We start from the raw sequence: 15890 nt of genomic DNA on the forward strand, positions 1-15890 counted from the left end.
TTGCACATATTTTGGTTATTAGTTCAGATATGCTCTACAATCAGATAACATCTCCCTCTCATTAGGAGTACTTTTACTGCCCTACCATGCTCGAGGCGCACGATAAATGTCACCTCCCAATTAAGAGAAAATGCACGAGGGGGGCGGAGGGGATTAATCTTACTTATGAGCATAATTTTTACCCGAAATTCACAATTCTAGGTCGTGCAGGGTCATCAAGTCAAGAGCAAGGCATGGTCTTTTTTTCCAAGGGGAGAACCACAAAACTCATAGAGATTCAATTATAGTGAGACCAAAATACAAGCAATACAGAAGAGTGACACTTATTCAAAAGGATGAGTACATTGAAGATAAATCTGAAAATGTTTACAATGGAAACTACTAATGCTATACCTATTGTCTGATTGCAAAGAAGCCTTGGCTTTCTTCACTGGAACTAAAATTCAAAGCCCCTCTTAAAGTGAAAATCAAATATCTTCAAACTTGGTCGATCCAAGATCCAGACAATTGATTGCTGTGGTACAATTTGCCAAAAGTAGTGATTTGCCCCTAAATAAAATATTTTCATCAGTCGATAACAGTGCCTTAAAAAATCTAATTTTCTAAACTATTAAAGAAACTTCTAATGGCAACACATTGATACCCAAATCAAAGAATCACTTGCATTGCTTTCATGACTACATTTAACAGCTTAAATATCAAAATTAAAGAGATTTGCTCGGACTTTAGAAATTCATAATTGAAGAACTCCACGTCAAAAGGTTGAAGTCAATTACTCAAATGATCAAATATTAAAGAGAAACATTAACCATACTGACTATTACAAAGGGATTGCTTAAGAAACTATACACATAACTTTGTCATCATATCATTTACATCAAGTCCAAATGTATTCAAACTTTGAACTAAGTTTCTCGGACTCGGGTGCGGGTTTCCGATACGGGTACGCATTCGAGTGTCGGATTCGGCAGAATCTAAATTTTAAGATTCGGGGGTGCGGATCAAGGTATGGATACGAGTGCGGGGATTCGGCAAAGATAATTCAAAATTATAAAAATAGAGCTATAAAGAACACGACCCCTTGAATTCTTGGTTTCTCTTAATTTGGCCTGAAACATTAAGCCATGGATATGAGACAAAAGGACTATAATATTGAAGGCATGCCATTTCCCATGTCTTAAATCTGTTTTATCTTTTATTTTGAGAAATCAAAATCTCAATTTCCCCCCAAATTAGTCCATGGACTCCGGTCAAGGTATCCGAAGTTGGTTGACCGTATTCGAGACGTATCCCGCACCCGTCCCGTGTCGAGACGGGTGCGCCATCAAAAACGAAGAGTCCGCGCAACTTAGAACTTCAAACAGTCTCTCAAGTTGAAAGTTCAAATTGTTGATGAAAGTATTCAAGAGCTGTCAAGACAAACCACTTCTCTGAGTAAGCATTAAAATACAGTCAATACTGTAGTATAAAGGACACACAAGAGGGCAGAAAATCAGCTTAATGCAACTGCAGAATGAATACGGGTTTTGTCTCTCAGAACTATTATCATAGAGTTGATCTATGCTATTAATTGGAGTTAACTTTAATTAAGCAGGGTAGATGAACTTTAATTAAGCAGGGTAGATGACACTGGTCAAAACAACATTTTGCAAATGCGCAAGATTTACTAGGCAGACTTACTACAAACAGATTGCACTCTAGATTCCCTTTGCCCCTTAACATGAAAGAGTACATGTGCACTTACATAGGCAAAAATATGCCATTAACCAATACAATGTACAGCAAAATTTTATCCCTTTTTCATAGAGAACACCTATGGCCGAATATTGGCTGTATCATTTTTAAAGGCGTAAGTAGCAGCAATTTTCAATAAGCAAGAGAAACTAATTTTAGGAGAACAAATATAATTAATTACCAGTTCATATAAAGAAACTAATTTTAGGAGAACAAATATTATTACCGGTTCATATACTTCGTCGCCAAAAATTTATAGCCCCCTCTGTTCAGGATCAGCAACTACTGAATCAGGCAGGGTCGTTTCTACTGACTTCCTGGGCCTTCTGTACCAGAGGAAAGCAAACCACAAAGTTCTGAACAGTGCCCCATTTGCGATGTGTGGAATAAAAATTCGACCCCAATATGGATAATATGGTCCGGGCAACTTCAGCAATGTGAAGAAAATGCCAATGCCAATCAAATGCCAAGGAACTTCTGCATTCTAACATGGTAAACAAAGCAGAAGCACATCAGAATACAACCAGAATTTGTTTCATGTTAATTTTTTTTTTTTTTTTTATGACAAGGGAACCCCTAGCTGCTACCCTTTGGGTGCGCAAAGGGTAAACCCCACTCCTATGCAATAGCCCGCAAACCACACAGGAGAGATAACCCGCACTAGGCAAGCCATGTGCGACGAGCTCGACCCAGAAGGCAAATCCCCTACTTTCGTAAGCAGGGGGTTTCGAACCTGAGACCTCCATTATGAAAGCCCCATGCTCAACCAACTGAGCCACCCTTGTGGGTTTCATGTTATTTTCTTCTTGGACAAAGAAGCAGATCAATTTTAGACATATAGCGCAAACATTTGTCCACCATTGCAAAAGCCAAACAGGAATAAGTTGAATTTGGGGGAAAAAAAGAAACAAGGATAGAAAAAAACAGAATAATATAGAGATGGAAGAGTCCCTTGTTGTAAAAATATAATTGCAAACTCTTCCTCTATCTAGTTTCCAAGTTTTACCAACTAGGAGGCAGTGAAACTCTAGAGCCAATCTAATAGATGCATTTTTTTTTTGTTGGAAATGATCTAGCAGATGCATTTAATTGGTCATGTTGTATATTATTTACATGAAACAAAATAAAATCTGCAAAACGGAATTTAAGTATCAACAATCTTCTGCTAGAATTTCATGAACTATGTAGAGCAAAAAAGATCACCTTCAGATATGGAGATGACTCCAGAGCTGCTGACTTTAAGATGCCAGCAATAGTAACACCAACTAGAATAGGAAGCAGGGTGATATAAAGCTTCCTTTCATGTGCACAGTAAGACAACTCACTGATTGAGGTGACTACAAGTACTGGTACATATAAGTATTTGGTAACTGACAAAACAATGTCAAGAATAAGTTGAACAAAATTGTCCAGCGCTCTATTCCAAGGGAAACTCTTGACAGGTTCAGGAGTGCTGTCCCACAATTTCCTTGCCCGGTCTATTATGCTCACCAAGTTAAATTTGTGAGGTTCATCTGATTGTCCAGCTGCTGCTATGTTCATATTGCAGATTATTTTACGTCTTGCAATTGGGCATGTCCCATTTGGTCTGATGCTCAAAATACACATACTAGACTTAGTCAATGATGGTAAGATCTGCCAAGATAAAAGGCAACGATTGAGTGAATAACCGAATAACAAGAATGACAATAACAATAAACTAAGAGCAATTGGTAGTTTTCTCCATGATGACCGGGTGGGTCCCTTCGATCTACTTCCTAAACTAAAGGAAGATGACGCTGTGGATGATGTCGACAACAGAAAAAGAAACAACAATAGTAGTAGTAGTGGTGGTGGCGGTAGGCACTGGACAACGGATCTCAACTAACCTAGTAATCTAATGGAGGACTACAAACTTTGTCAAACCAAAAAGGAATGAAATACGCGTATATTCCCATTTGGATGTAAAATATGAAATTGGATAGTAGTGGTTTTAATACGATAAGAACAAGGACAGATGACTAGAATAAGAACAAACAAAAGAGCCTATCAAGTTTCAACAATCAGCTCTACATGGATATGTGAATATTGCAAGTAAAATTCTATACAAAGAAAAGCCAATATACCAAATTTCAGATCATCAACCTCCAACCCACCAAAGAGCAGTTAAATTACATTTCCCTTTTTATTTCTCGAGGAAAAAAGATCCCTTTCAAATTAAACATGTCATCTTTGGATGCTGCTGTCGACACATTCAAAACATCAGCTTTCCATTGTATGTATATCTGCCATATTCAGTGCTATAATGTCAACGTGGTGGCATATAGAAACACTTTTAGATTAGTCACACCTACTACAACAGCAGTACTAGCACACAGTAACTCCAGCTAACAATACAAATTTCACCATGCCATATGACATGTTCCATTAATCCAATACTCCAAATCTAGAGTCATATCCTTACTTAAATATTTCAAGAAACGCATGAATACGCGCTAAGCAATTATAAACTTATGTACATGGCAGAAAACGAATAATGAAAAATAGAAATCTTGGTCACCTGAAAAGCATTGGGGGCTGGAGAATTGAATTTGAGAGCCATCATGGGAACTTGGCTTGTGCACAAACACTCTTAACTGCCATGAAAGATGATAAGGTCTTTTGAGGGGTTTAAGGTTCTTGAAACTTGCAAGAGTGGAGCCGGATCCGGATCCGGATCCGGTTACACCCCACGGCATCAAATTTGGATGATCTTAAATGGGCCGCGTAAATATATTACTTTGAATGCACTTTTGTCCCTGTTCTGTGCTGGTCTTTAATTTTTGGCCCTCAAGTAGAACAATTTTTTCGTGGGGCATAAATTTATATTTTCACATCATAATATCTCACGAGTTAATGCCCCGTGTCCTTAAAGAACTTATTTTTCGCTAAGCATAAGTTTGATTTTGAAGGATAAAAATTGGACAAACCGGGCAATTTCTTCATGTCGCGAACAATTTCTAGTTCGTTCTTCGCAAGATTTAAGTAGGCATGTGAGCAATATTTGAGTTGAAGTTAGAAAAAGAAATTGTGAATGTTGAATATCCAAATCGTTTTACCCAATTTCTTCTTCCTATTCTCTCTAACTTTTCCCGAGGTGTCACATTGTCAAATAAATATTTTATGGTTTGAATTTTTATCTTACAACAACAACATACCCAGTGTATTCCCACAAGTGGGATCTGGAGAGAGTAGAGTGTACACAGACCTTACCTTTAACTTAGCAAGTAGAAAGATTGTTTTCGATAGACCCTCGGGTTTGGATTTTAATTTTATTTATGATAATTAGGCAATTAATTTAAATTTGAATGGTTTCATTAGAAAAGCTCATTATTTGCCAAAAGAATGTTTTATACACTAACCAAAGTGATTTGGAATATAAAACTCCAAAATCTTATTAAAATGCGCAATATTGTCCAAACCAAACCGGTAAATTCTTGCAAAATCTAATTTATTAATGTATCAACTTATAAGAAATAAGTATCACCTTGCATTAAAGGATGATAAAATGACAGTTTCAGTACGGCAAGTCCAAGAAAAATATTGTAATATGAAAAGCAAATTACGAAAATGTTAAAACGCTAAATAATTGAGACTTTTAAGTGGGATAAATTTTCAAAGCTTGAAATATAACTACTTATTTCTGTATAAGCCCTCTGTGTTTCAAATAAATACATGATGTGTTTTTCTTCACTTCTGGGTGAGAAGAGCCAATTGAGTCCTTCACCAAAACATAAAGCTACTTTTGCCCAAAGGTTTACGCATGAATTATTTGGTTTTATTCAAATTTTTTTTGATTAAGCACCGGGTGTCCGGGTCTCTTAGAGCCCCGACTAAGAGAGTAAACAAATTTAATATCAGCCCATTAGCTCAATTGGTTTTATTCAAATTTAATATCAGCCCCATGGGGTTAACTTTGCATGAACAAAGAGTAAACAAAAGGACAGAAAAAGAGGATACAGTACGGCACCCACATCCACCCCATTCAACTTTATCTATGGCACATAATTTCCTTCTGGGCGTACAACTAGCAATTAAATATAGGATACATCTGAAAGCTAAGCCGGAACTTCTACAGCAAACAAAACTCTTCCTGAGCAAATCTTGAGGCAGTCTCTCCTAGTGGAAAATAATTAGACTTCACAAATACCTGCAAGGAAGACAGGAAACAAAAGAAAACACATGTCAAAAGATGATCAGGGCTGAGGATACGATCATATACACATTCCAACGTATCGCTCGCCCTTGGAAAGAAAAGCAAAGGATTGTAACTAAACCAATCCTTGTTATTTGCTCTCAGAGACTAGATTAGCTAGGGAACACTCAGTTCTTGCGGCTGCTTGATCAGGTTCAGCAGGGTATGGACAAATTGTAAATATCTGAAGTTGATACTTGAATTTGAGAATACATCATTTGACCCAGCAATATTCTACGTAAAACCTAATTCAAATTATAAGCACAGAAGAAAAATATATCTGAACGAGAAAAATGACGATTTCCTTAATTATAGAAAAGGCTTAATACATCGGACTAAGCCCCTTAAACTTGCCAGTAAATATCATTTACATGCTCGAACTACGGCTTGTTCCTATTAAGCACCTGAACACATGATAAGGCGTATCTATTACACTTGCGGTTAAAAAAAATTGAATTTTTTAGCCGCACGTGTTCTCAAGTGCCTTTGAGGAAAAGACCGAATCAGTCTTTGAGTCATCCTAATAAATCCTCGTAGGTAATGCTCTTGGTCTGCCTTCAATCAGTTTATCAGCCTAAGGCTTCACTCTATTACCTGTGTTGTAAGCTTTCCGGTCTTTGAAGTAAGGTTCAATGCTAGGAAAAAAGCTTGCCCTTTACATACATATGTTAACCACTTAAGATATGGTGTCATCTTTAATTATACACATCAGCTTCAATTGGAACATGTTTGAGGTTTTATGGCTTATTGAGGCCAATGTGTATAATTAAGGGAGATGAGATATTTTAAGTGGTTGACATATCATCTATGTAATGAGCACTTGCAAACACACACAAGATTTCCAAAATTTGAATCAAGAGTGTCTAATAGAAACACTTTATTATATGTTAAGGACGAGGATGGCAGGGTACTAGTGGAGGACGCTCTCATTAGACGGAGATGGCAGTCATACTTCCACAAACTCTTGAACGATGGTGGGGACAGAGATATTATGTTGGGAGATTTGGAGTACTCTGAGAGGTGTCGTGATTTTGGATATTGTAGGAGTATAAAGGTTGAGGAAGTTAAGGGTGCTATCCGTAGGATGAGTAGGGGTCGAGCGACCGGGCCCGATGAGATTCCTGGGAAATTTTGGAAGACTGCAGGCAGGGCAGGTTTAGAGTGGTTGACCCGACTCTTTAATGTCATCTTTAAGACGGCTAAGATGCCCGAAGAATGGCGATGCAGTACAATGATTCCATTATACAAGAACAAGGGCGACATTCAAAGTTGCAACAACTACAGAGGGATCAAGCTGCTAAGCCACACTATGAAAGTGTGGGAAAGGGTGGTGGAGATGGGGGTGAGGAGAGGCGTGTCTATCTCAGAGAACCAGTTCGGATTCATGCCGAGGCGCTCAACTACAGAAGCTATTCATCTTGTACGGAGACTGGTGGAGCAGTATAGGGAGAGGAAGAGGGACCTACACATGGTATTCATCGACCTAGAAAAGGCATACGACAAAGTGCCAAGAGAGGTTCTATGGAGATGCTTGGAGGCTAGAGGTGTACCTGTGGCGTACATTAGGGCGATCAAGGACATGTATGATGGGGCCAAGACCAGGGCAAGGACTATGGGAGGAGACTCAGAGCACTTCCCAGTGATGATGGGGTTACACCAGGGATCAGCGCTTAGCCCATTTCTATTCTCCTTGGTGATGGATGGGCTGACGTGGCAAATTCAAGGTGAGGTGCCATGGTGTATGTTATTTGCGGATGACATAGTCCTGATTGACGAGTCTCGTAGCGGGGTTAATGCTAAGCTGGAGGTTTGGAGACAAACTCTGGAGTCTAAAGGGTTCAAGTTGAGTAGGATCAAGACAGAGTACTTGGAGTGCAAGTTCGGTGAGATAGTGCATGAGGCTAATGTGGAAGTGAAGCTTGGCACCCAGGTCACACAGAAGAAAGATAGTTTCAAGTATCTTGGGTCTATTATACAAGGAAATGGGGAGATTGATGATGACGTCACACACCGTATTGGTGCAGGATGGATGAAATGGAGGCTTGCCTCTGGAGTGTTGTGTGACAAGAAGGTGCCACCGAAACTTAAAGGCAAGTTCTACAAAGTGGTGGTTAGACCGACTATGTTGTATGGGGCGGAGTGTTGGCCAGTCAAGAAATCTCATGTTCAGAAGATGAAAGTGGCAGAAATGAGAATGCTGCGATGAATGTGTGGGCACACTAGGAGCGATAGGATTAGGAATGAAGTCATCCGAGACAAGGTTGGGGTAGCCTCAGTGGAAGACAAGATGCGGGAAGCGAGGCTGAGATGGTTTGGGCATGTGATGCGGAGAGATGCAAATGCCCCAGTGCGGAGGTGCGAGAGGTTGGCCAGTGACGGTTTCAGAAGAGGTAGAGGCAGGCCGAAGAAGTATTGGGGGGAAGTGATTAGACAGGACATGGCGCATTTCCTGCTTACCGAGGACATGACCTTAGATAGGAGGGTATGGAGGACTCATATTAGGGTAGAAGGCTAGTAAGTAGTTGTGTTTATCCTTTCTTACGAGTAGCTATGTTGTTCTATAGTTTCTTGTCTCTTGATTTCTGCGAGTATCTGTTGGTTTATAATGGCTTATTTACTTTCACTGCTTTCATTGTCATAACTGCTTTGATGTGTTTGCCCGTATCTGACCTTTCTTATGCTTTCTCTTGAGCCGAGGGTCTTCCGGAAACAGCCTCCCTACCTAAGGTGGGAGTAAGGTCTGCGTACACTCTACCCTCCCCAGACCCCACGTTGTGGGATTAACTGGGTATGTTGCTGTTGTTGTTGTTTAAGGGGCTATCGATGTATTAACCTATAGAAAACAACTGATGCAGAACAACGGGCAGGATTTAACTTCTGCCAGTACATACATATACAAATATTGCTTCACAGAGGACAAATCAGAAACACTTCATGCTACAAGCTACATTACAGATTCTTTTATTTTGTTTTCCCTTTTTCAGGTACAATGCAAGAAACAAGAGAAAGAGAGAGAGAGAAGAGAAAAAGAGAAGTCAAAGGTGAAAAACATGGTATGTTGACAACAATGGCTCATTACCATACGTCCGGAAAGCAATTGCAAGATAAAAGAGCTTAACCTTAAACCATCAGGAGCATCAAACCAGAAAAATATTCTACGGAAACAAAGGCAGGCAACTGAGTCCCAAGTTCTCTGGAATTCCCATCATTAAGTTCAGATTCTGTAAGGCTTGACCAGAAGCTCCCTTAACAAGATTATCGATCTACACAAGGTAATTGGGAGTCAATTTAGTAAGCAAGACCTAATCTTTAACCAAACTATCACGTTCAGTCTACAGAAAAAAGCTGCTAAACTTACAACAGAGATTATTATTGCTCTCCCAGGAATCCGGTCTGGAAATACATTCATGAGGCAGTAATTTGATCCTCTAACGTGTCGAGTATGGGGAACTTCTTTGTTATTCAGCAACACCACAAATTCTTCATGCTGGAGAAGGTGAAATACATACATATATCAATCATCCTAAGAGAAAACATAGCCTTTTTACTTGGGTATATGCAGATGAATGGTATATCATAACTACTTATCCTGGACTCTGAAGATGACGGGGTAACATCCCTCCACTGGCACAAAAATATGTATCTCAAAATCATTTGCGGGTGGGATGAAATGTTATAGACAACAACGTCCTAATCCCAATACTCGTTGGGTCAGCTATATGAAGTGTAATATGTATTGCTATTAATTCTAGCCATGCTAGTTGAAAGTTGAAACAACTGGCTTGATCCAGACTAAGCCTTGGTTAAATTTGTATGACCTAATAAAGAACCAGACTAGTCATACTACTCTTTGAAATTAATACTACTCTTTGAAATTAAGTGTCAAGCATTTATTGACCCTACGATCTAAGAAAATGCAGGTCTAATCCCCTCACAGCTAAATGCTTGGTAATTTTAAAAATTCAAGTTTAGCTCTCTTTATCGACCTTCTTAGACAACAACCATTTCTTATCCGATTCAGCAAAAAACTTCTTAAATTCTACCTTCAGATAGTATAATAAACAATTTAACATAACTGTAGCCTTCACACGAAAGATAGATTAGGTGGACTGCTTCAAGTTTCTCACATTACAAGGAGACCTCTTGTCAAAAGTTACAACTACAAACCGTATCTAAGAGTCACAAATGAATAGCATGAAGCCTTTTAACAAAATGAGAACTCTTTCAAATTTGAAAAGGAAAAAATATCGTAAGCAACCTCAGAATACATTGAAAACAGAATTGGATTGAGGAATATACTAACAGGACAAATGGAGTTCTATTGGGTGAAGTGTAGAAATAAAAATGGTAATGAAATCCATGAATTAAATGCTGCTCAGGTCATGCGGCGGAAAGTACATACCTCATAGTAGTTACCAAGGTGATCTTTCAAATCCTGAGTTGTCACTCCTGGAGCCATTTCCACATAAATAGTCGATTGCATACCACGGCTCTGTGGCACAAAAAGTAATGCAGATAAAAAAAAAACACAACCTAAGAGAATGACCTGCTGAGCAGGGCAGGTAGACAAACTTGAACTGGGTTCAGCTCTTTTTACCATTGGCATAAGATGTGGAGTGAAGCTAACAGTAACTTTTGAATTTGCAGCTTCTGATAATCCTTGTTCAATCTCTGGCACTGTAAAGAAAATCAGAACTCTCACTAGTAAAATTACACTTGATAAGAATTTCCTAAGCAAAACTCAGGTGAATGGAGATTTTGTCAGCACGAACTACCCTTTTTGCGAACTTCTGAATCCTTGAGGTACATTACATGATAAAATCAGGCAAATGGACGAGATAAACAATTGAACTTCATGCAGAATCAAAGTCACTCAACTAGTACCACTAAGTTAAAAGCCTCTGTGTTTCTGACATTACTTCTAAACTAACGTCAATTACAAAATAATATTGACATATTCATCAAACATTGAGTAGTGTGATACGATCCTAGTGTATTCGCTTAATAATAGTCTTCCATTTTACAGCAAAATACTACTTCTACTCTTCTAAGGAAAGAGTCATGTTTGCTATTTGAAAAGTCAGATGAATCTTGCTTCTTTTATAACTTCTTAAAATATTTTTTATCCATTTCTAAATTGATTCAACCTTCAGCTTGGTCGGATAGAGTATCATGTTAGAGTAAGATGAATTGTTAATTTTTAGAAATTCTAATATAGCTCTTAAATTTGTAAATTTTTCCATTAAAAAAATTTAAGAAACAATAACTAAGATAATTTGGTTTAACAAATAAAGCTTCATTATTCGTATAGCTAAAATGGATCACTGACCATGCCGATGTCTGGTTATACCATAAGAATGTATTCCTTCGGCTATTTCAGTGTATAAATTTGCTTCCTTTGCACCACGACCTGCAAGATAAATTTTGAGAAGCTGATTACTTCTGCTAAAGTACTACAAGTGGCAGTCATGACTAGGAAAGGATACAGAAAAGTACAAAACCTGCTCCACTAACACCAGATTTGGCGTCAATAATTATGTTTCTTACTTCAATGAGGCTGAACTGCAGAAATAAAGGCAGAATCAACCAAGTGTGAGCCATTGATAAAACACAGGAAAGGAAAAACTAAATACATTAGAATGATACAGATGATCGGGTTCTCAACCAAAAGGGAACGTCTTAAAACACAAATTGCTATATATAGATCCTTCCAATTTCAAGAAATCTTGACAAACTCACAATGCATGCAATAAAAGATATGCTTGTTTTCAATTTAGCCCCAAACCTTTATCAAGGGAATAAGAGGAAGTTGAACAGATGTTGGATAACAGCCAGGATTTGCAACTAGACGTGCACTTTGAATTTCTTTCCTTGAAATCTCAGTCAAGCCATAGACTGCTTCTTTCTGCATCAATCGGAAGTCATTCAATATGGTGAGCTTATATTGGTCGCAAAGAGAAATAATAAGAGGAAAACTAATGGAAGAATTCTCTCATTTCCACATATGAGACTCCAAATTTTCTAATTATGACTCTTGGTTGTACACCTTCACACAACATCATATATTTGTTTGTTTATGGGTGATATAACATTATATATTAGATAACATGAAGTTCTTTCTAATTTCAGTTTTCTGGGAGGACGGAGAGAAGATTTCATCTACTACCTGTAAAGCCGTTGCTTTGTGAGGCAGGCCATACCATTCCTCATACTCAGCAATATCTTGCAGTCTGAAGTCCTACAAGACCATCATGATGACAGTAAGTATAGAAGATGTTTGAGATGCAGGGTCAAGAAACAGTCTTAAGTATAGCAGAAGTATAAACTGAATGCCTACCGCAGAAAGATCAACAATTTTTAGATTTGTTGGGAGACTTTTGATAATTTCCTGCAGAATGTAAGTAATTAACAAAAATAAAAACTTAAATGCAAGGCTCAAAATCTCCATTAGAAATTATGATAAGCAAAGTGAGACCATCTTCCTTCGGTATGAGTGTATGACGCTAATTTGATTTTTGAAAATCCAAGACGTGAAATAGCTACAAACCTGAGTTGTACCATGTGGTAAACAACAAAAAACGGCATCCACAGCAGAGAAATCTGCATCCTTAACAGCGACTAGATTTGGTAGATCCTGTATGGGAATAGTTGATAAGGAACAGTTATAGAGATAATAAAATTAATACTTCATGATCTAAATTGAAAATGCACAATCCTTTCTCTCAGAACGAAAAGAGCAGGAACGGAATGACAAAATTCTAATAAAAGAGAGTCGGGTATTAGAAGAGACTCAATCTCTCTCATGATTCTTTCATATAGTCATAAAGTCAAGTAAAAAGTAAAGATAACAAAGCATATCCATAAGTATTTATCAAATAATTTCCTACTTTTCAGTCCCATATGAAATCAATTCAAAAGTAAAGTCGAACAAGAAAGCACAAGAAAGAATACAATCATGCAAATATAAAGATACATACTTGTGTGACCAGGTGAGGAAAAACAGATTCGATTGTTTGGCCAGCTTTCCTGTCAGCCGTCATCAAAGTAATCTGAAAATGTGGATGATTTCGCAGGAGTCTAATAATCTGCAACAAATTTTATACTTGTCAAGTGAAAATCATAGAACCAAGGGATACACATGATAAGTCTAACAATATATGAAACCAAGAGTATGATCGAAACCAAGCAGAATTACCCGAAATGACATGATATTACACTGCAGAAACAGAAGCTTAACTTAATCGGATCAAATGAGTACAGAAAAAGGGCCATAAATGTTCTAGCCACATTTGACTTTCTAGCCAGTATCAAAATTACAATTGGAGGAAATAATGTTCTCTTATTCATCTTCCAGGATTTTTTCTCTCATTTACAACGCATAACTTCCAATGCTCAAAATCTCCTTCTCCAGTATATCATGAATTAGAACAATAAGTATATTCTTACACTGAGTAAAATCTCCAAAAACGACTTGACTATCCAGACAATATTTTAGAATAAATGGAAGATTCATTTTCCACATTATTCCCTGATTATTTTCACCATCTTCAATCTCTTTGAAACAGTATAGCAAGGACAACCTACTTGTCTTCCCAAATATTAGGAAGTATTCAAACTATCTTGGTTGTTTCAAAAGCACACAACAATCAGCAATGTAGTGCCAAAGGTTACTTTCCAGTTGTACCGTAAAGCACAAACCTCCCACGAGCCAAGTTCAGAACAACTGCATCCGCAGAGTCTCAAACAACGATCCAGGTTCACTCCTTGACCAAAATCAAAATTCTTCTTTTATTGATTTTTTATTTTTACTTTTTAGGTTTACATCTAAGCATGTTTATTGAGCTTAGTCTTAAAAATATCAGGGCAACATGTAGCTCTTTCTGCGTAGACAATAGCAACTTTTAGAATGCATCTGCGATAAATTAAATAAAAATATTAAACACGGGCAAGAAACAGTCTCTACCAAGTGCCTTTGCACCTTTGTTTCGTTCTCAGAAGAAACCATGAATCACTCAAACTAACTACTACAACAACAACATTACCCCTAGTGCAATCCCACAAGTGGGGTCTGGGGAGGGTATTGTGTACGCAGACCTTACCCCTACCTTGGGAGGTAGAGAGGTTGTTTCCGACAGAATCACTCAAAAAGCTAACTTTTAAAAAAAAATGAATCTCTCCAAAAACAAATTATTCGTGCAAAGTAATAGATACTTATCCGACATCATTTTTCAAACATAATGCAATAAAAGATGAGAAATTGAAGCGGGGCCCGAAAAAGGGGGTTGCACACACCTCAGAACCAGTGTAGCCACTAGCACCTAGCACACCAATACGCAATTTATCCAATTTGTTAGCTTTTCCATCCCCAAATTGCAAGCTTTGTGGTGGTGATGATGACGCCATCGAAGTAGCTCTAATTCTGAGCTTCCCAACCTTGGAAACCTTCAGTTCATCCTACAAAAATCACTTCATAAATCAGAAATAAGGAAAATAACAAGGTACATTTCATTTAAATTATCTAAACATAGATTATATATTAGAGAGAGAGAGAATTCATAAAGCCGAGCCTAACTATTTCTGGGTAAAATTGCAAACCTGATATTTCCAAAGTTGACCTCCACTGAAGTGGCTAGAACTGAGAGCAGCAAAAGAAGACATTGAAGTGGCTAGAACTGAGTTGTAAGTATTAATTTTGCAAAATTGTAAGTATTAGTTCAATGTGAAGAGCAAAGCACAAAATTCACACACTTCCACCTACATAATGTCTATATGGCCCGATGATGAATATATAGAATCAACGGGTTGTACCCGACTCCACCTACTCCCATTTTACACGTGATTCGTGAGAGAAGGTGGGTACTATGGGTATAGTATGAGTCCGTAATTTTTTTAACCCAAAAATGATCAAATGGCACCAAAATATCATACAAAAAAAAAAAAAAAAACCAAATTACCTTTTGCACGCTAAATTAGTGCGCAATAGGATAAAAGTGTGTAATAGGGGTTTACTAAGCATCCCAACCCTTTATTCTTTTGAATAGTTGTGAAATTCATATTTTTTCCGTACTTTGACCAAAGATTAGTCATGTTTAAAAATGTCGGAATATCAATATTATATATAGAACATGATATCATTTTCTGCGAACAATAATATAGGCTCAACGCATCAAGTATACCTATACATTTGGATCGTCGTTTTAGGGGTTGTAAAGCCTCCCGAAGTAAGTTTTGTTTGTTTGAAAACTTGTTATCTTTAAGTTTAAGTGTTTTATTTTATAGGATTTTGATTAATTTAGGACGTCGCACGAGTTACTATTAAATGATAATAAAAACTAAGATAACTAATTATCATTAAGAAAATAATACCAAAAAAATATATAATATTAACATAAAATGTATATTTTATTTACAAATATAAAATATACAATCTCCATCTCCCTATGTAACACTCCGTATCTTAGAACAAAGGTTAGACTTATATCATTAGAGTTTAGCAGAGAATTTGAAAGTTTGTGCGTTTTGCGAAAATGGTCAACAGGCCTACTTCGAGTACCCATAACCCCTTGATTTATTGAGAATTTGAGAAAACTTAAATCATAAAAGTTGTAGCACTTTGAAATATATTTCCAACGGTATCTTGTGAAGCTCAAATGAAGCTCTTTGCTAAGAGTTATACCTGTTTTACTAACGCTGGTTGGAGCAGAATTTTCAGATTTTGGGTTACGTTTTGAGCCTTTTCCTACTCTAATTGGGACTCCTTATTTTGTTATTTTCTGAACTAAAAACGTCCCTAACACTATTCTAAACCCTAAGAGACTATTTGTTCTCTCTCTACCTCCATATCTAAAGAACCTATGCACTCCAATCCTTCAAGAACCGCAAGAAAATCATTCTTGCTATCAAGAAACCTTCAAGAGTTGGTTTGACAATCTTGTTTGTTGAG

At 37.4% G+C, this 15890-nt stretch overlaps 2 protein-coding genes across 2 annotated transcripts; both read right to left on the bottom strand.

Moving 5' to 3' along the window:
• Positions 1 to 220: 220 nt before the first annotated feature.
• On the bottom strand, positions 221 to 4433 carry LOC132599083 (uncharacterized). Its single transcript, XM_060312308.1, has 4 exons — positions 4274 to 4433; positions 2938 to 3369; positions 1961 to 2218; positions 221 to 549 (listed from the first exon to the last, which is right to left on the bottom strand). The coding sequence occupies exons 1-3, from the start codon at positions 4316 to 4318 to the stop codon at positions 1988 to 1990; spliced, it is 708 nt and encodes a 235-aa protein (XP_060168291.1). The 5' UTR covers positions 4319 to 4433; the 3' UTR covers positions 221 to 549; positions 1961 to 1987.
• Positions 4434 to 5617: 1184 nt separating this feature from the next.
• On the bottom strand, positions 5618 to 14743 carry LOC132599084 (probable N-acetyl-gamma-glutamyl-phosphate reductase, chloroplastic). Its single transcript, XM_060312309.1, has 14 exons — positions 14543 to 14743; positions 14240 to 14401; positions 12925 to 13032; positions 12495 to 12581; positions 12285 to 12335; positions 12114 to 12185; positions 11733 to 11852; positions 11449 to 11509; positions 11277 to 11357; positions 10545 to 10624; positions 10350 to 10439; positions 9306 to 9434; positions 9067 to 9210; positions 5618 to 5902 (listed from the first exon to the last, which is right to left on the bottom strand). Exons 1-13 carry the CDS (start codon positions 14603 to 14605, stop codon positions 9103 to 9105), a joined length of 1212 nt encoding a protein of 403 aa, XP_060168292.1. The 5' UTR covers positions 14606 to 14743; the 3' UTR covers positions 5618 to 5902; positions 9067 to 9102.
• Between the last annotated feature and the right edge of the window lie 1147 nt (positions 14744 to 15890).

Source organism: Lycium barbarum, chromosome 6, assembly GCF_019175385.1.
Source record: "Lycium barbarum isolate Lr01 chromosome 6, ASM1917538v2, whole genome shotgun sequence".
Classification (NCBI taxonomy): Eukaryota; Viridiplantae; Streptophyta; class Magnoliopsida; order Solanales; family Solanaceae; genus Lycium; species Lycium barbarum.

Excerpts from the sequence above, each read along its gene's own strand:
- LOC132599083 (XM_060312308.1), bottom strand. The coding sequence starts at position 4,318 with ATGATGGCTCTCAAATTCAATTCTCCAGCCCCCAATGCTTTTCAG. Across the intron at positions 3,370-4,273 it reads CAGCCCCCAATGCTTTTCAG|ATCTTACCATCATTGACTAA; the intron begins GTGACCAAGATT and ends TTATCTTGGCAG. Across the intron at positions 2,219-2,937 it reads AGTCATCTCCATATCTGAAG|AATGCAGAAGTTCCTTGGCA; the intron begins GTGATCTTTTTT and ends TTACCATGTTAG.
- LOC132599084 (XM_060312309.1), bottom strand. The coding sequence starts at position 14,605 with ATGTCTTCTTTTGCTGCTCTCAGTTCTAGCCACTTCAGTGGAGGTCAA. Across the intron at positions 14,402-14,542 it reads GTCAACTTTGGAAATATCAG|GATGAACTGAAGGTTTCCAA; the intron begins GTTTGCAATTTT and ends TGATTTTTGTAG. Across the intron at positions 9,435-10,349 it reads ACCTTGGTAACTACTATGAG|CATGAAGAATTTGTGGTGTT; the intron begins GTATGTACTTTC and ends CACCTTCTCCAG.